The sequence below is a fragment of the Hippichthys cyanospilos genome, chromosome 7, assembly GCF_059441005.1.
Source record: "Hippichthys cyanospilos isolate Australia breed blue-spotted pipefish chromosome 7, RoL_Hcya_1.0, whole genome shotgun sequence".
Taxonomy (NCBI): Eukaryota; Metazoa; Chordata; class Actinopteri; order Syngnathiformes; family Syngnathidae; genus Hippichthys; species Hippichthys cyanospilos.
This window is the reverse complement of record NC_142375.1, coordinates 12351283-12373734: the sequence shown is the minus strand read 5'-3', so window position 1 is coordinate 12373734 and position 22452 is coordinate 12351283. Positions and strand designations below refer to the sequence as shown.

The window sequence follows — 22452 nt, the reverse complement described above, 5'->3', positions numbered from 1 at the left end:
CTAATCAGAACCAGACATCGTTGGTTCCCAATGAGTAAAGTCACTCCTTCGTCTCATGCAGGCTTGGCGCCATGGTCATTTGTGTTAAATAAACAAATAAATAAATAAATAAATAAATAAATAAATAAACCTTGGTTTTGCACCGCAGAGAGGTATTAATTACTGGAAGTATGGGGGGGGTCCACGATTTATCAAAATAGAAATAAGTGTCAATAAACCTTAAAGCCTATCAAATAATTTCCTCAACTGAATAGTCATGCAGTAGATAACAGCATTTTATGTACTAAAAATAAACCGTCACTTTAATAATCCGTGGTATATAAATACTTCATAATTTTGTTCTATAATTTTATTTTGAAATTATAAATGTACACTAAATTGAATTAAAAATCACAACACGTTGGACTTTTTTCTAAAATGTCCTTTTAAAGTGTATAACAAGCATTTAAAAGGATTCAATAGATGATTCGTTTTTACCGGTGATTCCTGGGGAAAACCGTATAATGTGAAAGACACACACTTGAGCGCGCAAACGCGCATACGCATGCACGCACACACACACGCACACACAAACACACACAAACACACATAAACACACACACACACACACACACACATCCAAAGGCTAGAACAAATCGTGTTTCTTCTCGCAGTAGTTGGCCCAAAGTCAATGATCCGCGGGGCTCGAAGGCAACAGAGAAGTTCTGGGACGCTTTAAAACGATTACATCGAAAAATGTCAAACGGCAGTGTGAGAGCGGTTGCAATGAATCAAGTTTGACGCGTGGAAATGCTCTTTTGGGAGTGTGTGCGTGTTGGAGGGAGAGGGGGGGGAGAGACGTGTGGTGTTCTTGCGGGTATGTGTATGTGTGTGTGAGTCTCCATTTTCCTAACCACTTGGTAAAATTTGTCTAACCTTTATCGTGTTCTTTTTTTATCAGCACAATATCAGCAGCAATTTTATTCCGTGTGAATCTGAAAATAATACTATAAAAGCATTCTTGAACATATCCAATCATTTTCGCGCGTTTTATAAGCCGCTCAGAACAATACAAGTTCGTTTTGAAAGGAACTGTTCCAGGTAATTGTGATGATAATGAGCTGAATATTATAATGTTAATGTTGCATGCTTGCATCCTAAGTGCATGGCTGTCGGTAGTGATCGGAAGAAAATGAAAAATAAAGGCACCTGCAAAATAATTTTATATATATATATATATATATATATATATATATATATATATATATATATATATATATATATATATATAATTATAATTATAATTATTTATATTGCAAAATCAGAACCCATGAATTACTCAACAGTGTTTTTCCTTTTCATACAAAAAGAATGAATGTCTACGTATATAAGCTTGGCTTGCATGCAAAGATCTACTTGGTGTTTTTGCAACAAAATTTGCTTTGTTACTATTCTCACTCACAAATTCCCAAAGATCTCCGAAAACTATTTTTTTGAGTTTCAAAGGAACCTAAAAAGGGTATAGTTTGTTGCAAATTTCTATTTTTAACAGCTTCAGCAAGTGGCGATGCAGTGACACAGAGGGATGTGACAGGAAAAGAGAGACAGAGAACCTAATGGAGCTTATTTTCTGGATGGAGGAGCTTGAATATATTCTACTTTATCTCTATTTTTTTTCCTCCGGAAACAGTGAATCAATCAAACATTTAAGGAGGTGCTTTGCTCCTAAGTCAGCTCCTATAAAGGCTATATAAATGAAAATACAACAGGGATGCATAATAAGTCCTGGTCTCAGTGGCTGGCAGGCTGGCAGAATGTATCCCCTCTGATTTCTTGCAGGATAGAAAATGAAACTGCTGCACGTACCAAGAGTTCCTCCCTCTCTCGAGGTTCAAGCTTTTAAAAGAAGACCTTTTAGAGACCAAGAGCCCCGATTTGGCAAAAATATTTATATCTAATTTGCAACAAAACCTCCCTAGCTGCCAGCTGCAATTGAATTCCTGAAAGCAAGTGGGTAATTTGTTTGGTCAGTGCCTTGAAATTACTGGACCAATCTGTCACAGTTAGCAGCATCCGCTCCTGATTTTTAACAGTATGTGCAAATGTTGATTTTGGAAGTTAGAGGTAAATTTACAATCCCATCTGTGACTTCAAATCTACCTCTAAAACATTCCAATGTCCTCATTTGTAATGTCACGTGAGATGTCAGCAAATTTCACACACTCAATTGAAAAGGGATTTTCAACTCATCAGGACTTTTTTTTTTAAATGGTTAAATACATACAAAGGTAAAAGTATTGAAGGTAATATAAAAAATCGTGCAGTTAGTTTGCCACTCCTTTTCAATTCCCTCAATGCAGGCATCTTCAAATGGTAAGCATACATGATTGAAGTTTCACAATATGCAGTAATTAACGTTCTCATTTTATTTGTTTTGGTGGTTAATCCAAAAATATTATTCAATCTAATTTAGTTTTTAGGATAATGACACTTTCAGCAAATCCCTAGTTTCTCATTATTTTATATGATGTGAAATCAAAATTTAGAAGTCGTGTCACATGAATAGAATGCATTCAGATTGCACTTCTAATACTTTTTTGTGCCCTTCTTTATCAGTGTTTTACACAATAGGGAAATAAAAATTGGGAACATAATCCAAATAGCTCTACTCCAAGAACGGTCTAACGCCAACAGTAAATATACAGATTAAGTGAATAAATAGTTATCTGGAGTTTTTTTTGTGTGTGTGTGGTTACCAGACATCGGTGTGCATTTCTACACAAAGCAAAGTCTTTCATGGCCCAACCCCGATAGGAAGGCTGAAAGAACCTATTTCAATTGCCCTTATCTGAGAGACGAGGAGCGAGAGAAGCAGCAGGAGACTTGTGTGCGCACAGCAGGTTGCAGCAAAGTGGGCTTCTATGGAAGAACAAATCATGATGAGATGAGGCATGGCTTTTTACAAGTTTGGAATAGAGTAGAATCTCAACAAACACAATCCTTTTTTTTTTCTTTTTTTTTTTTACAAGCTTTGATTTATTCAGATTGCGAAACAATTTCAAATAAGGGAGTCAAACTCTAGGCCCGGGGCCCAGAACCAGTCCACAGCATCATTTTCTGTGACCTAAGAAAACAACTCTTGTGTATCCACATACAAAATAAAAATGTGAAATTTGTCATATAAGCGATAAATACAACTTATTTGAATTGATTTATTGAAGCATATTTTTATAGTAGCTTGAACAACAATTTTCCATGACATCTGATTTTAAAGAGTCATCCATCACTATATTCAATTCTGTAATGAGGCATTCAAACATAAATGAAACTGCAATGTGACCTGTGACCATAAACCCTTAAGGGTCAAAACGTCATAATCAGAAAACTTTTTATCCATACAGGGAAATTTGTTACATTTTAGCATAATGGTCTATCATAAAAAGAAATGATTACTGGCTGGTAAATTGCCAAAACAATTCAAGTATATTTGTACTGAGAAGGAATACACACATTGATATATATATATATATATATATATATATATATATATATATAGCACCACAAGTACACTTTAAACATTGACAAATTTTGTCAATGGCAGCTTGGCAGTTGTTTTGCAAGGCAGCTTGTTTTGCAAGAGTATTCTTAATAGCCCCAAAATAGCAAATAATTAACAGTAAAATGAAAAAAAATTACTCTACCTTAATTGTGTGAGTCTTCCCATTCCTCATCTGTCAACCTGGTCCTTTTTGACAGAAAAAAAAGCTGAATAAAAATGCATGGTGAAGACTGTATTTTAATACATTCTTTGGAAGATAGATACTCTGACATACACTGACATTATGATTCTCTGGGTCATTTGAGGGTAAAGAGCTGAAGTGCCAGTGTCCTGGTGTGGTTGGGAGATGGCAATCGACAGGTTTGCAATGCAATAGTAAGCGTAAAAGTCTGTCATATTTTGAGAAATATGTTGATACAGATTACGGTAGTTATTTTGATCTTTTTCTTTAAAAAAAAAAAAAGTTAAATAATGAAGGATTCTGTTACACCCTTGGGCAAGTGTGTGTTTTTGGCTTAGGATAAGAACAGGTTAATATAAGGGAAAAACACGTCCCCAGGGTTTCACAAATATAAGCCTGCAGCTCATCATAATACTGGCAATGATTTCAAACAGCAGATTAAAAAAAATGTGTTCTGGACTGACTGCCCCAATTTTGATCCAATATGTAAGATTAAGGTAAAAGACCTCAGAGGAAATTGAATGAAAGGCAGAGTGTGCATAAAGTGCCAGGGTGATTATTCTAGTGATGGTAGTGACACCTCCAGTTGCTGGAAAAAAAACATCCAAACAATCTGAACACACAGTGTAGACCAAATCATCCACCACAGTACAATCACTTTTGTTTACGTCTACTGTACGTACTTTGAATAAAGTATCAAGTTGAGTTTAAGCTGTATGGTGCCACACCATCCTATGGCAAGTGCTACATGTTCAGAGCTCCATTTGGCAAGCAAAAACACTTTTCGTTCCTAACAAGCAAAGTCGAAGTTCCTGTGTGTCAACATTACCTGCCCTGTGACTTACACTTAGCAGAGACAAGCACTCTTGGGCACGGCCTTGGTGAACACGGCGCCATACGTTGCTATCTTTGGAAAAAGTGATTGCTTTTTAAACGGTGGCAGCGGGGCATCCGCATAATGAGTTTCCTTCTATCTAAAAAGAAATAAAGCGAGGAAGAAAGTCAAATAGCTTTTGTTTAATTTCCAAGCGCAAGACTCTCTAGACTTCCTGGTTGCGTTTATCCCTCATGTGCAGACATATTTGTTTTTGAGCAGGAGGAGGCTTGACATGTTTGTGTGTTCACTTGATGGGGATGCAGAAAAGAAGAAAGGGGGGTCAGGTTCAGGGGAGAGCTTTGTATTTTAGTGGGGATCCCTGCAGTGGTCATGTATTTAAAATCTATTAGCCTCACAGCTAGGATTAGTGTGTTTGTGCGTGTATTTCCCTGAAGACACAATCATTATGGTAATACAAAAGCAGTGGATTACAGAAATGCTGCCTTGCCTTTTGGTGCGACGTATACTGTCCATGAACATATTGTTGGGGAGCGAGAGTGACGGTGTCCCAGAACAGTCCCTCATGTATTTCTTATTGCACTCATGCATGCTGAGATTCATGGTGGCTGACTTGAGTTGCTCATGTTGTTGTTGCCATGGCTACACGAAGACAACATTTTAAGTTTGTGTAGATTTGGAGGTTTGTTCTTCAATTCTTAAATCGGAATATTAATTGCAGTCTGCAGTTGAATGAGACTGTATAGAAAGCCATATATAATATGCCTTATCATCAGTTTGAGTGACTGATAAATTCGTTTGACAGGACTTTACTGACTGCGGTTGTATTCTGAACTGTTAAAATCACAGCGTCATACTAAGAGCTATTTAGATAATTTTTCTAAGATATACTGAATAATGGACACAAGACTGGTACTGTTGCTAACAGTTTATTGTTTGTATACATCATGAAACAAACTTAAAAAAAAAAAACGCTCAATTTTTGCTTGCTACACACATTTATAGTACTGTACTGTGCTATAAAATACAGGGTTGTACCATTTATGGGAATCATTGTTCAGCTGTCGGTGGAGGTGTGCTCTGAGCCATGTAGCGCTGACCAGAAGCCAAGAGTTTGAAATCCTCCTAATCTAATTTTAATTTCATTTTAATCTCTAACTTTGTGCTTTCTCTGTCTTAATTTGATCAATTTTTATGCATAGGGATTCTTGTGGCTGAGTTGTCGGAGGTTGGAAAACAGAGGTCACTTGCACCCTGAAGTGGACATTGATCAACTGTCATTATGTTTGGCATAACCTAATAGGCTCCTGTTGTGGGTGGGTGGGCAAGTTCAGGAGCAGAAAGAAAACATCAAAATGGAAAATATGAGACTTGTCAATGAACGGTAAATTAAACTTTATAAAACGGCTTGATTGTACCTTTGATATACAGTTGGTGGGGTGATGTGCATTCTTTGTAAGAATTGCTTGCAACAGAAGCAGCTCAATTTTAGACTACCGCATAAATACAAAACACTTTGCTGTGACTGCAGCCACAGCTAACGATAGCAACAAAGATGCTAATGCAGCGACTCATAACAAAGCGCTGGGCAGTATGGAAAATATTTTATTTTAATATTATTTTCTAACTATTGAGCAACTGAGAAAAGAAAACAGCACCACTGCTCCTGATTGTTGAAACTAGCCACACTTGGGTCTGGTCTCAAATAACAGCTGAATGTAAATGGTAACAACTGCATCTGATAAAGTAAATAAATTGCTGACACCACTTTTGTTTGTTGTTGTATATTGGACTGTTGATCTGCCACAATACCACAATGTATCTAAATTAAAATAAATGGTTGATGCCTTTTACTTTATTTATTATTTTTATTTTACACTCAAATTTATTATTTTGGGGTTAGATTAAAGTGAGATTCATCAGATAAATGATTTACAAATCTTACTTAATTCATGTTTTTCTTTTTTTTTTTATTCCATGACAGGACAATTTTTTTTTATCTAAAAAACATTCAAATCATAGCTAGATTAACGGATCTTAATCATGTACAACCAATGTTCATGTCCGAATCAAGTAAATGTATGTTTTGTTCAAAAGGGAGGGGGGAAAAAAACAATACCTCTTTAGATGTAGCATGTTTACTCGAGGTAATTAGAAAGTATAGAAGTTGTGCTGTGCTTCTCTCCAATTTGATTCCATTCTGTGTCTTTATACTCGCTTCCCTCAAGGGATTATTAGTGGCGTCACTCAGACCCCCATGGGTCAATAATTAATTGAAATCCCTTCATTTACTTGAAATCTTAGCTTAGTCTGTTCTCATGGCTAAAAGGGTCAAGACTGGCCTAGCTTGTGTTATTGTGTTTAAAAAAAAGAATTTATTTAAAGAAGAAGTCAACATGAAAACAAAAATCTTTACAGTAATATAATCGCTACAGCCCCATTGTTAAAATACCGTATTCAGATTTTAATTGCATTTGTGAAATATAATCAAACAGCATAATCCACTCATTTTTATCCATTTTACAGGGAGGGCATTTTGCCATGTGCTGTTGATTGAAAATGGCATCACAGTTGCTCAAGTATTGACCAATCACAGCTCACCTGTCTTCAGAGTTTGGTCATGGGCTGAGCCACAAGACACGATGATGTCATTTTCAGTGGACAAGAATTGGTAAAAGGACCTTTTCACAAAATGTCCAAAAGCGGTTGGATTTTAGTGCTTAATTCAGATTCCACAAATGCCGAGTTTAGACTTTTGTGGGTGATGTCGTTTAACAGTCAGACTGCTAGCGCCTCACAAATCATTTAGAATGGTAATGAACTGACGAGGTCATCCATGTGGTTTGACTCAAACTTCAACTGTACTGTTTTTACAGGGCATGGTGGCGTGAACCAGCTAGGGGGTGTATTTGTAAATGGCCGACCTCTCCCAGATGTCGTGCGACAGCGAATAGTAGAACTTGCTCACCAAGGTGTGCGGCCCTGTGACATCTCCCGCCAACTTCGCGTCAGCCATGGATGTGTCAGCAAGATACTCGGCAGGTACGGTAGACACGTACGCTCAGACACACATGTGACCTTTGAGCTTCACTTTTGACTCATTACCGAAAGATGATAAAGTTACTGAGAGTTTCGATCATCTATAGCAGGTCACACATCAGAGATGATATACAGTAGTTTCTGCTCCCTGAGCTTGCACATTTTCATTGCCATCATCTCCTCCAGTTTCTCCCGGTCTTGTGCGTTTTCTTTAATACTGACTCACATTTCTCCTTTTCACCTTCCTTTCCCCTCCTGTCCGACTACTTTTCTCTTCACCTTTATAAAGCCAATTTCAAAAGTAAATCCCGGCTCGTTCCATCTGTCAGAGAAGAAAGGGCCACAAAGGGGGGAAAGATTCATCACTTTTTGGAATTAGCATCAAAATGAAAGTGGCACCATATTTCAGCACCACAAAATATCGTGAAAAGAGAACAGTGACAAGGATGGAGAAAGAGGAGGGAGGGGGCATGTTGAAGAAGTAAGGAGAAGTAAAAAAGGAATTAGAAACGGAGAGACCATTTGTGGTGACGGCAGGGAAGGATTAGCCACAGCGACCCTCAGCTATATCAAAAAATGTGTTGCTCATTGTTCTCCTTTGCTTCTTTTCTTTCTCTCTCTCTCTCTCTCTCTCTTTCTCTTGCTTCTTCCCTCAGTCTCCCTCAATTCCTCTCACCCCCCTGTCCTGGCCGTTCAACTCACTCAAGCGTTACCGCGAGGGGGGGAGGGAATCGAGGGATGCAAGGAAGGAGGGAGGCTTGTTTTATCCTCTTCTCTCCATCGCTCTACTGCCACCAGAACAAAAACACTAACTCTGCCTCCTTGTTTGTGTGTGTGTGTGTGTGTGTGTGCGTGTCTGCGTGTGTGTGAGTGTGGCTCATCGGTGCAGATATCAATAACCACGCTCATTTATTCACCAATGATTTGCCTGTGAATAATTTAAATTGTTTTCCACTCGAAAATAGATTGTTCCTTTCCGTTAGCAGTGTTTAAAGTCCAGCTTTGGAGAGTGAACATGGGAAGCGCACGCAAACACACACAGACTCATACAAAATACACACAAGAGGGAAATACACAGTTAAGAAAACAAACATCACGGAAAGGATTACTCCACTGTGCATTTGCAGTGAGAGAGAAAGAGCAGCAGGTTTAAGACTGACTGACAGCTTGCATCCACACATTGCATCCCCCCGTTTCTGCAAGCAGGGTAGTGCGTTTGCTGTCCTCCACCAGCCACCCCCCCCCAAACCCACCCGCAACCCACCTGCCCCTTCTGCATGCAAATACATTCATGAAAATAGCCATGCCAGAATGAAAACTCCTGGATCTCTGTGTGAGTGTGTCTGTCAGCGTCACCCTCGTCTTGCATTTGACTGTCAGTGTGCTACGCGGTTATGTCAAACGTGTGTGAGGTCCTACAATTTAATATACAAAAGGAGTCGACCCAATATTATCTGAGGAAATTTAGATCTAATATCATGCATAACTCCAGGGTTTGAACCACTCAGTCATCAGTGAGCATATATTGTATGTATTGTAAGTGTAACTACAAGGACGTTTCAACTTATATTAGTTTACTCACACAATAGATATACGTATATTATGTTTGGTTTGTTATTGGAATGTAGCACTACCATTAGTATCAGAGCCACGAAAGCAATACAAAGGTCGCTTCTGTCTTGTCTGGCAGTGTTGATCTGGCAGTATCTAACGTAAATATAATTATATAAGGCTTGTTCTCTCTGCACAGTACAATATGGTTAAGTCAACCGTGGGCTTTATTTTTGTGTCTATCATCAAGTATGGTCTAATTGGCTCATAAGAGAATTTTTCTTACTTTTGGTTCTATCACAGACAAATGCAGTTAGAAACAGGCGTTAGCGCAGTTGTGGGCATGACTACAGAAGAATAGTTTCTTGGACAATTGAAGTGGCTCCTCTCATTCCCTTCAATAACCTTTGAGGTGCACCCAGCAAGTTATTCGATTAAGTTATGCAAATTGTATATGGTTTTTATTTTAGAGAGAGCAAAAAATATACGTAATATTATAAATCAAAGCATTTTTGCTATGGTTTGACAATCTTTGCCATACCCAGAACGGACAGAGAGGCACAGTTAAAAACATCAGTGACCTCTAGAAGACATTCGAGAACCGGGCAAGTGAAAGTTGTCAGGTTAAACAAAATCAACTTGAGACAGAAATAATTGATGCGACAACTTACTGTAATTAAATTACTAGAGTGAGATTAAATTAGCACCAAGTAGATTCTGAGGGAATGAGAATCCGACACTAGAGCAAAATTCCTAGAGCTCTAGAAAATCAACAGCCACACTAGTGCAAATTAAACGCGTGATGTTCCTCAAAACATTTATACAACATACAATATTTGAAACTTGATCAATGACATCGCTCATCAAATCATGACATTACGGCCGATCTTGCATAATGTCAGGCGATTGCAATCAAGTTGATCAGGTAAAGTGTGACGAAACATTTGATTTTGGCTGCTTTTTTAATTTCCTGGTTCATGGGAGCATAGAACATGTGCAATATTATGAAACATGACAGCCTCTGTTGCGTGCACTTTGTTGGCATTTTACTAAATCTTTAATACAAACATAACAGATATTTTATGGTAACATAATTCTATAAATCTTTAATATTAAAGCTTCTTTAGTAAACCATTAAATAGTGTGAGCATAATGTATTTCTTTTCCTTATTTCCCATGTGACCACAACATCCGTGGGACTTATAGTTTGGCAAACCCTAAATAAACGAATTGATTATTAATTATTGAACGGGCTTGAAATCTTGCACGACGACCACCAGTAGCATCCCCTATGCTTCACCAGGTACTATGAAACGGGCAGCATTCGGCCAGGCGTCATCGGGGGATCCAAACCAAAGGTTGCTACACCCAAAGTGGTCGACAAGATTGCAGATTACAAACGCCAAAACCCCACCATGTTTGCCTGGGAGATCCGGGACAGGCTCCTGGCCGAGCGAGTGTGTGACAACGACAGCGTGCCCAGCGTCAGCTCCATCAACAGGTACTATTGCTCCGCGCCAAGTGCTTGTGTGCATTAACAGGTCCTAACCGTAGCGACAACAAGCGAATGACAACAATGAAAGCCGTGTGTTGTGCGGCTATATATTTCTGGGACGAGAGCAAGCTTCCTTAGGAGGCCCCGGTCTCCATATGTATGAAGTGGCTGCAGCTCAGTGGTTCAACACGATGATACAATGACAAGGCTATCCCTTGAGCATGCAAAGAGCTGGAGAAGAGGGAGGGACAGTGAAATAGGAGAGAGAAGCAGTGAGCTAAAGAGGCAGACAAAAGGGAGGGAAGGTGCGCAGGAATAAGGGGAATACTGGACACAAAAGAAGAAGGAGAGAAAGGGAAAGGGAGGGAAGGCAAGACGGGGACAGGAAGGAGAGGAAAGGAAAAGAAAGGCGAGGAAAGAGGAAGAAAGGGGCTTGCATGAGCAGCCAAGCAGGAAGTATGAGGCCCCTCTGCCATGTCAGCCGGCCGCAAAGCCTCTCGGCGCACGCGCGCACACCCACACACACTTGCGTGCTATCACACAGCATGGCTCCCACGACGGTCATGTTCTCATGTCCTTCTCTCTTTTACACACACAAATAAGCACTTCACACACACTAATGTCTCCGCTCTCCTCCTGCAGGATCATTCGGACCAAGGTTCAGCAGCCGCCGGGCCAAGCGGGTTCGGTAGCGGCTCACAACTTAGGTAAGTGTCTGACTCACAATCCTGCTCCTATGTGTCTAAGTATGTTTGAAAGCAGCACTGACTTTTTCTTTAAGAGGGAGAAGCTTACGTCAAAGTAAAACCATTGAATGCAAAGTTTTTCTTTTGTATTGAAAGTTCAATTTACGCTGTTGTTCCCCTTACAGGGCTCGAAGGTATGGAAACGTGGAGCTGACAATAAGGAATAAACATTTTTGAGTGGAACTTTTGTTCAAATATACTTGCAAGTACATTGCAAGTATGTTCAAATGTATTTGCAAGTTTGCTCAAATGTAGTTGCCACAAATATGAAGATACAATTAAAAAAAAATGTTTTAGCATTTAGCCTACAGTATGTTTGAATATATTTACAAGTACGTTTGAACATATTAGCAACTTTGATTGAGTTCATTTGAACATTTTTGCAAGTATATTTGAACTTTCGCAAATACGTTCAAACGTATTGGAAGTAGGTTTGAACGAAGTTTGCCTGTCAACATTTTTTGGTCCACATTGGATGCCTCCATACAAATGAGCATTCTATTACAATGTGCAACACCAAATGCCCGTTTCTTAGTTCTAAATATAAAAAATGGGTACTCAAACTAATTGAACTTGTTGAAATTATTGAAATATAATTGAAATTGTTAATTATTATACAAAATGAGGTGTCCAAAACCAAATATTAAATATTACACCAAATGCATGTGTCCACACCAGAAGATTCTAAATAAAATAGGACTAAAAAAAAAGCTAACCACATTTGTGCAGCCTTATGTAAATGTACTTTTACATTTAAGCTTCTACATTTTAATGACATTAAAAATTCTCCTCTCACTCGAACACATTTAAATAAGTGAACAGCATCCTTTATTTGCACCCCTGAAGGGAAACAGAGCCGGACTAATAGATTATTTTAATAATCCATGAATCTGCTGATTGTTTTGTTGAATAATCGATCAATTGGGTTAAAAAATACATATTTTATCTCTTTGTCCCAGAAGAGGGTATCATTTCAACAGAACAGATAAAGCATACACATAAAATGGTTATTATTCAGTAATTCGTTTGGTCACAGAATCGGCAAAAATGTTGATCATTGTTGTCCAAAGTAAAAGCAAATGTCTTGTTTTGTAATTGAAGAAAAATGATTCATTTCCCTGCTTTCGTGGCGGATTAGGGAAATCTGAGAATATTTATTGTATTTGGAGTATCTAAAATAAATGAAATAGATCCAAACAATAATATTGATTGATTAGTTGTCAATTAATGAGTTGTGGGTTCGATTCCCGCTTTGGCATTCTTGTGTGGAGTTTGTGTTTTCTCCCTTGTGCCTGCATGTTTTTTTTCGGTTACTCTGGTTTCCTCCCGCATTCCTAACGACACACATTGTGGATATATTGGACACTCCATATTGCCTGTAGGTGTGTATGTGAGTATGGATGGCCATTCATCTCTGAGTGCCCTGCAATTGACTGCCAACCAGCTCAGCGTGTACCACGTCTGCAGCACAAAGACACCTAAGATTCAAATGTAACGAATAAAAATAACATTACCCGTGACACGTTGTTTTTCAAGAAAGTCTTGACACTGCGTAAAAGTTGAGTAATGTTGAAAATCAAATCATGAAATCACTTTATCGTGTCAAATCATGTTGTAGACTAAAGCAATGCTTCCCATACGAGCATCAATGACTCACTAAATATGAGAGCCTCACTTTCCCCCTCCTCACAGTGTCTTCAGACACTGGATTGTGTTTCAGTGTCTCTCATATCTTCATAATCAAGCATTCTCTATTAATCTAAATTAATTTCATATGCACTGGTTCCCGGCTCTGCCTTTTTTTACACAAAGTCCCCCACAGATGCATACACACGCAAACACACACACCCACACGCTCGCAGATTATCCAGATAAATGGGTCCCACTGCAGGCGGAAAATTGAACATTTGGATTTGCAGAATAAAAGCATTACATTCAGATAAAAAAACGTGGTGAGAAAAAGAAAGGAAAATCAGATAATTGAAGTGCTAAATCAACTGATAGGAAAAAATAGGATATGCATACATTATCATCTCCTAGTTGTTGGCGAAGGCGTAATGGAGTGGAGGGGGCTTTGATCTTCGGGTTTGTTTGTGTGTGTGTGTTTTAAAACTTCCCCTTCTAGTTCTTGTTCTTCTTTGTTATTGTATGTGTGTGGGGTGGGGTGGTTGAGGGTGTCTGCTGGGAGAGAAGATTAGGATGTCTTTCTCCTCACCTCTCTGTCCCTCATGGGATCCCATACTGTCACTCAGCCCCTCGCCTGCTTATAAGGACACAGATAAGGAAACGAGGAATGAGTGACTGTACTGTACGTTGTGTATTTGTGTGTGTGTGTGTGTGTGTGTGTGTGTGTGTGTGTGTGCGTAAATGAATGGCAAGTATGTTCTTGCTGTGTCGCACACTGAAGAACTTGCCTCCCCCCCTTGGGGGGATAAGGAGAGAGATAAATGCTGATAGTCCTCCCCCCATACTGACGCTTTGTCTCACTACTGGTTCATTTTCATGTGCATGTTATTTTAACAAACTGTGTTTAGAAGGAAAGACATATGAATAAATCAGGGATGCCCAATTACTTTTTCAGCAGATGTGAACCATCTTTGTCTAGCTACAGGTGAACTAAACTTATAGACTGCTGATATGGTTAACCGTGCCTTTAAAATAACATATAGATACAAGACAAAACAAATATAAAGTGCACATCAAATCAAAAATCACCATTAACACCAAATTAAAGGGAGACCTGTTTGTGTTTCTCTGCAACAAGCCGCGCCTATCTAGGAGTGATGGGAGGTCGAAGTGTGTTGCTTATATCCAGTCAACTCCATCCACTCATCCGGTATCTGAAGCCGCTTATTCTCAGTAGTGTCACTGGCTGGCTGGTGCCTATTCCAGCAGTCTTTGGGCAGGACTGGGTGCCAGCCAATCGCAGTGACGAACACAAATTCATGCACCCAATCACACCTAAGGACTATTTAGAGTCTCCTATACCCCTGCCATGCATCTTTTTTTTTGGAATGTGGAAGGAAGCTATAGTGCCCATAGAGAACCCACACGGGCCCGAGGAGAACATGCAAACTCAACACAGGAAGGCTCGAGTGACGTGGATTTGAACTTGAGACTCTAAACTGTGAAATGGATGAGCTAACCAATCTTCCACCGATCTGCCTCCAGTTAACTCGTTGTTTTGTTTATGTTTCGGTCACTGTAGAAATCCCCACTTTACACAGATAGGATGTCAGAAATGGCAACAGGGTTTTGAGTGCTGTGGTCAGTGTGGTGGCCATATCAGGGTATTCTGCCATGACTTTAATCCGGGACACCAGCAAAGTTGTTGTCTCAAACGTACTTTTAAGGTCACCATCATTTGTGATCTTCTCTCCTGGTAACACTCCTGGTATTGCATGTTAAAAGCTTTTCTTTTTTTCTCCAAAGTTGTATGCTCTTCTCCTGTCTTTTCACAGGGCCTTTTCCGCTTCCCAAATATGTTTTCCAAAGACATCTGTTTCTTTCTCATTTGGCTACTTTGTGGATTAAATTTTGGCACTCAAGTGACCGAAAATTTTGATTGATTTCTTTATTTTACCCAAGATCTCTGAATGACCAACTGACAATAATTCAACTTCTTTGCCTACAGCGACGTCAGTGACCGCTACACAGGTCTCTGCGGTGACCAGCGACTCTGCCGGCTCTTCCTACTCCATTAGCGGCATTCTTGGCATCAGCTCAGCTGCTGATGTAGGGAAGAGGAAGAGGGATGAAGGTGAGTTTGAGAGAGTGTTTGTGTGTGATGTGTTTGTATCTATGTTTATATCTTACAGGTCAGTTTTATTTCAAGCATGCTTAATTATTCTGCTCACTTATATTTTCACAAGTACAAAACAAGCATAAACACATTACAGATAGCCTCAGGATCTCCCTCATTTCCTTTCCAGTATGAAACTCCCAGTTGGGAATAGCTGCGTGCATGACGATCAATGTCAGATGTGTGTGCACGTGCAACACCTGAAGACAACACCAAACATCTTCATTCATAAACCCTGCTGGAGAGGCATTTAAGAGGAAGTTTATTCATACGCTATTGATCCCAATCGTTTTCACTCTTGATCAATGTTGTATGCCTGTCAATGGTGTGTGGGTGTTCACATACTCTACATGTTACTGTATGTACAAACGCGTGTGTGTGTGAGCGTGTGTGTGGTTCTGCCAATGGCATTAAAAAGCCATCACAAAGACAGACTCCTACGGTAAATGAGACAGGACCAGATGTCTTAACAGGGGGGTCTGAGTGTTGGCAAACACCACTGGGGTTTGCCATCCAATCCCCCCACCACACACACGCAACACACACCAAGAAAACATTAGATACACCTGCATAATCTAATGAGGTTCAGCACAAGACCTGTCTTGAAAATTCTGCCTTTGGAAAAATAACAATTTTGATTTACACTGTCAGCTAGCAATTCATTAAACAATCATCTTAGGAGGTTTCATGTTGATTTTGCCCTTTTGATGTAGATACATACGATAACTAAAATATCACTCAAGTAGTGCAGCTATATTACAGCCAAAAACAACTACGATAATAATTATCTTTACTTCAATGACTGACATAGCTGAGACAATAAAGTTGTATAAGCTTGGAGTTGAACAATTATAGCGTTTTTTTGTTGAAAGGTTCTAATGTGGGGCAGCTCGGGGGCGCAGTGAATAGCACGTCTGCCTCACAGTTCAAGCGACCCGAGTTCAAATCCACCTGGCTCCGGCCTTCCAGTGTGGAGTTTGCATGTTCACCCCGAGCCTGTGTGGCTTCTCTCGGCACTCCGGCGTCCTCCCATACTCCAAAAACATGCGTGGCAGGTGAATTGGACATACTAAATTGTCCTTAGGTGTGATTGGGTGTGTGAACTATATGCTCTGTGATTGGCTGGCAACCAGTTCAGGGTGTCCGATGCCAGCTGGGATAGGCAGAAGCCAGCCTGCGACCATTGTGAGAATTAGCGGCTCTAGAAAATGAATGGATGGAGGTTCTAATGTGATGAAAGTTGAGTCGAAGCTGATTAATCAACATAACAATAACATCACTGTGCCTCCATGACTCTTAAATGAGCCGGCTGGTCTCGGATATGGGATGGAAACAACCTAGCTGAGCTCCTAAAAAGTAAGCATTTCTAATTCACTTGTTCTTTTGTTGTATTTGAGGAGACCTGCATATTTTGCATGCGGTTGTGCTACCAAGTCTAAATTTCAGTAGAAATATATATGGCAGAAGAGATAAGAAGATTTTAAAACTAAAATTAAAGCTCTTCAGCATTTCAGTCTATTAATTTTCACTATTCTGTGGTCTCACAGTTTCAGTTTTGCATGCAATCGTGTGTAGCAGACATACTTCATGAGGAATGGAGCCATCGTCATTATGGTACCAGGGAATATCTGTGCTAATGTTGAGCAGACAAGTCCAAATATCTGCAGTGAAAATCAGCCTTAATTGGGATCCTTTAGTTGTAGACTGTATTTCTTTGACACGAATAATAAATGTCATGTTGTATGGATGAAGCATTATGCGTGTCGTTGCGACTGTGGCAAAGACTCAAGTACGAGCGCTGTAATCTAATTACGAGATATATTGTTCCACATATTGTTCTTTATGTGTAACATGCTGATTGTTCGACTAAACTTTGAAATTCCAATGGCACGTCTCACTGAGGCATTCAGAAAGCGTAACACACATTATGCTGCGGTGTTTGCGCACGTGCCACCAGCCTTGCTGCAGCAGAGGTCTGCCTGGTTGGCTCTGTGGTCTAATTAACAGCATTGCTAATCACAGCTTCCATTAGAGCAACCCCCGCTGGATAATGACACACGCACACAGCGAGGGGCGACAGGAGGAACAGCATGCAGCGACATGGATAGACATAGACAAACGCAAACAGGACACAATTATTTTGTCTTGCACCCATATGTTGGCCCAGGGAGACATTTGAACGTACAGCACATGAATTGAGGAGATAATGAAGACCCGACACTCAATAAACAATACATTTTAAAATATTATTTGTGGCACCACATACGCAGAATTGTATTTAACTGAAACATTTCTTTACTAACTGCGTTTGTGGAACTTACAACATATATTACTGTACTTTTTGGGCTATAAGTCGTACTTTGTTTCAGAGTTTGGCCTATCCTTATACGCCTGTACGACTTGTATATTTTAAGATTGGTGCTTGGACTGGTACCCAAAGTCCCCTTTCCCTCGTCATGATAACTTTTGGTGGTTGGCAAAAAAAAAAAAAAGAAATAGAAGAAGAGGGACGCACTTAACTGACCTTAAGTGTGATTGGGTGCATGAATGGTTGTTCGTCTGCCTGTGCCCTTTCAATTGGCTGGCAACCAGTTCAGGGTGTCCCCCGCCTACTGCCCGAAGTCAGCTGGGATAGGCACCAGCAAGCCTGTGACCCTTGTGAGGATAAGCAACTCTAGAAAATGGATGGATAGATGGATAGAAGAAGAGGAAAATGAAGTGTAAGGGGAGGGAGAAGAAGAAGAAGAAAATGGAAGAAATAGAAGAAGATAATGAAGATAAAGAAGAGGAACAGGAACAGAAGGAGAAGAAGAAGAAAAAGTTGTAGTAGTAGTAAGCATTACTATAACAACAACTCTGAGTGCATAGGTGTTGAGTCCTCGAGGGCCAGTGTTCTACATGTTTTCCCATTTTCTCTCCCCAATGCACCTGATTGAAAGGATTTGCTAATTAGCAAGCTCTGTCGGAGCTTGAAAAATGATCCTAATGATTTGAATCTGATATGTTGGAGAAAGAGGGTTTGAAAACATGCAGGATATGGGCCCTTGAAGACTTGAGTTTAACACCTGTGTCCTAGTGGTGCTGTTAGCACTGACTGCATACATATTTCTTTGGCTTTTTTTTTTTTTTTTTGGGGGGGGGGGGGGGGGGGGGTATTCAACAGTAATATGCGAAACATAAAAAACTGAAAAAAAATCATTTACTAACATTAACCTCAATGTCTTTATGTTTCCAGATGATTGTGAAATATTATTAACATCTGGGTGTCATTACAACTTAAGTAGAGGAAGAATTCTGCTTTGCATTTCCACAAAAGTACACCCTTATGAATATTTTATAAATAAAATTAATGCATTATTCAATTCTTCATCATGAATTAAGAAATTTGCAGTCTATTAACGCAGGAATATAAAGTAAAAAAAATGTATCGACATTTATACACATTTTAACCAAAATGTACTATTTTTAGCATTCCTCAGGATTAAACAACAAACAAAAAAAAGATTGCACACAGCTCTATTTAGCATGAATTTATCTCATTTCTCTTGTCCACAGGCCCGTCAATTTGAGAGTGTGATAAACATGTGTTGAGCAGATACTAAATTATTTTTGATGTGTTGTTTTTTTCTTCTTCTCATAGTTAATGTGCACCTGCTATTTGTGCACACAACGGCCACAAGAAAGAAAGTTATGTGTGTGGGTCTAAAGCCCTGTGATGACCTGTGCCCCCCTCCTAAAGCAATGGGAAGTCAGGGTTGGGGGAGGGAGGCTTAGGGTGATGGGGAGCAGAATGTAGATGAATTGAATTGAATAGAAGAACTTGACTTGTGAGGCCAAAAGAGGACTATTGTATCTTGACCTATTCGTTTTCAAAGGTGCTTGCACGCATGTTGCTGTTGTTTTTCTTGAGCCACTTGGAAAACATTTTTCTAACTACATTTGAGAAAATTGCATGCAGGTGTTGCTTAAAACAAAACTCTAAACCAAATTATCTTGGTAGGAATATTAAACCAGCAGGCTGAGTTGACCTTTGAACCCCCTGTGCATCCACCATGACAGGCTACAGCTTACTGGATAAAAGATGCTGGGAATGAGCATGAGGTGCAGCAGTCAAGAGGGAGGGAATCTCTGCCCTTCACCCTGAGTTCTTCAAGTCTCTCCCACCCTCTCCCCGCTAAAAAAGATCTTTGATCACTGGAGTTTAGAAAGGGCATGCACAAGCTGCCTGGCACTGAAGCTCACATTCGCAGCCTTTGTGCCGTCAGTGATTCCCAACCGCTGTGCCATACACATCCGGCATATGTGTATGAGATGAGAAATCATAAGGTGTGCTGTGGAAAATACATCTGTCCGTCTATCTTTTATTTGAACTGCGCCACAAACGTCTCGAGGGTAATGGAGCCTATCCCTGCTATTTTCAGGCAGTAAAAAATGGATGGATGGATGTGTGGGGTTTAACCCAAACTGCTTGTCATGAGACACAGCGAATGACAATTTAGAGTGTGCAATACATATGCCGACCATTCATGTTTTTGGAATGTGGAAAGAAACTGTATCCGGAGAAAATCAATGGAGGCATTGGGACACCATGAAAACTCAGAAAATGAGTTTCACTTACTGTAGCTGGTCTGAATATTATTAAGTATTCTGTATGTCATCTTTAATTGCTGTTTCAGCTTTGTGCTTAGCTAAACAGTCCCAGTTATTACTCATCCTTATAAAAGTATTGTAATCTCCAAAAAATAACAAGCATTTGTGTAGGTAACACCACCAATTGAATTACTATTTTTCGATTCATTTTATGTATTGCTGTGTCATTTTTAAGTTAAGGTTTCCCTCAAAGGGCCTTTAATCCCTCATTATTTAAATACTTACTGTATACACAGCAAATTAATTGGCAATTCCAAAACAGAAGTCAAGGATAACTGTCGCTCCAGTTATTATAAAAAGACAACTTCCAACCTTAGTACGAGGCGAAATGACTAGTTCAGCTGGTAACTTACCTATCAAATCCGTAATGCAATTCAAACCATTTCTGCTTTTTAACATTTAATTTATTAGTTACAACGTTTTACTGAAGAAAATGCAGTGTGCTTGGGAGCATACAGCTGTTCATTCAATGGCAGTCACCCACAGGTGGGACTTTTGTCACGGATATCGGGTACTGGATGCTATAGACACTTTTGTATTTTGATGTCAGTAGAACACTTATTTTTGGCTTCATTCCACGACCCTCATGAGGATAAGCGGTCAAGTTGATGGCTGGATAGATGTTTTGTGGCATTGAACACCATCATAAAGAGGGTTGAAAGATAGTGTTTATGCATGTGGGAAGTTGTATTGATATTATCTGAGCACTCCACCATTAACACGAGGAAAATTGTTACATGTCCAATTTTTTGCGTGTAATAGGCGTAGTTCATTAAATACTACATTCTTGTACATCAAATAGATGGGTAGCAATAGATATATGACATGACACCCACGATTCACAGTGAGTAGGGAAAATTATGTTGTTATATACAAATTTGAACATTAGACCTTACATATGCTATATGAATCCAAGCACACATTTTTCACAGCCTCAAAGTACTGGTTAACTGGTTTCCATACATTTTGTAATTTCACATGCAATTGTACACACAAGAAATTACGGTACGCATACATGATATTTTTGTGTGGCAAAAAAATAAATATAATGCTTCTTTGAAGTTGGGACACATATATCTAGCTCCCACATAACACATGGATACAAGCACACATACACACAACTAACTTCAACACTCCAACAGGTGACCTCTTCCTGTGTGGATTCTAATTTTGATGGGATGTTAAAAAATGCCCCCAGCCTGCAAAAGGGCTGACGGAGGGAGGGAGGCAGAGAGGGGAAACTAGGTGGAAGAGAGAGGAAAAAGGCAGAGGATAGAACAATAATGGCTCATTGTTTGTTTTGTTCTGCTCTGAAGAAGAGGGAAGAGAAACACTTCCCCTCTGAGACGGATTCACGGAGATAGAGGCAGCTATATGTGTGTGTATGTGTGTGCGTGTCCAGCGGTGAATGGGACTTAACCCGTCACGGCAATGAGTTTCTTTACCCATCCGTGGATACAATGAAACCAGCCGGATATCAAGTTAGGCACCCACCCATCCAGCCACACAATCTGCGCACGCACACTCATCCAAATGAATGGAGAATATTGATCATTATAAATACAAAGCTTAGTTCTTACTTGTAGTTTGTGTTGTTTCTCCAAGCTCTCCCTTTTGTCTGGTGCTTTATGGTTGCACAATCTGGGCAAGCGTGGGTCCGACTTTGAGAATGTCTATTTGTGTGTGTGCGTGTGTGTGTGTGTGTGTGTGTGTGTGAGTGACGGAAAGACAGCAGAAAGCAATAAGCTAGCTGAAATGGTGCCATCAGAGCTACATGATTGATCAATTGAATTCCATCATGGGGACCGGCCGACAGGATTAAATGGGTCGCCGTGGGTTACCAGGCTAAAGCATCATACTGGCTTTATCTCCACTCTGATTGGTCTGTCACCACCAGAGACCCGCGGACCTTACACCCACACTGCACCAACCGTGTGTGTGTGGTTGTGGGGAGAAGTAGTGGAGAAAGACAGATTATGATCAAGGAGTGTTTGTCAGACTAGATGAAAGAGGTTTTGTGTACTGAAGGTATGGTGACTTTTTTTTCCCCGCAGCAGAACTATATAGTGAGGCTGAGCCAGCATGAGTGATACTGACAATGTTTCTAGGCTGTTAAACAGAATGTACAACACTTGTCATCGTACAGTTAGCATCAAGTCTCCAAATCAATAGCTAATCGCAAACTCTTTGGTCTGTGCTTCGTAACTACTTAGTAATGTTTTTTTTTTTTTTTTAATTCTACTCCAATGGCAAATGCTGAGCCTTGGGCACGCTTAAAAAATTGCAGCCTAAGTTGGAAAATGCTGATGGCCTCAAGTTCTTTTGATACATGAAACTAGGGCTCTCGCCATTGAATTTTGAATAGTGATCATCATATTATTACATCAAAAAAAAAGAGAATTTTTTTCACCTTAAGTTTTTAAAAATAATCTACTAAACTTGAACATGAATTGAAGTGAGTAATATAACTTCTCATAATTTATCTTCTTTACATGTGAGTTTAAAGACAGCAACAAAATTTAACCGGTTAGCAATCGTGATTAGAATTAGCATGCTATTGATGACCATTTAAGGTTAATAAACACTGACTACCATTTAGTTTACACATACATACA

General features: G+C 39.6%; 1 protein-coding gene across 2 annotated transcripts in view; it reads left to right on the top strand.

The window, feature by feature from the left end:
- pax5 (paired box 5) overlaps positions 1-22452 on the top strand; it is a 47270-nt gene that overhangs the window by 6000 nt on the left and 18818 nt on the right. For both annotated transcript variants that reach the window (XM_088420238.1, XM_088420239.1), the window contains exons 2-5: positions 7431-7596; positions 10448-10645; positions 11282-11346; positions 15020-15145. In XM_088420238.1, coding sequence (XP_088276364.1) covers positions 7431-7596; positions 10448-10645; positions 11282-11346; positions 15020-15145 — 555 coding nt within the window. The remainder of the gene's footprint in view (positions 1-7430; positions 7597-10447; positions 10646-11281; positions 11347-15019; positions 15146-22452) is intronic.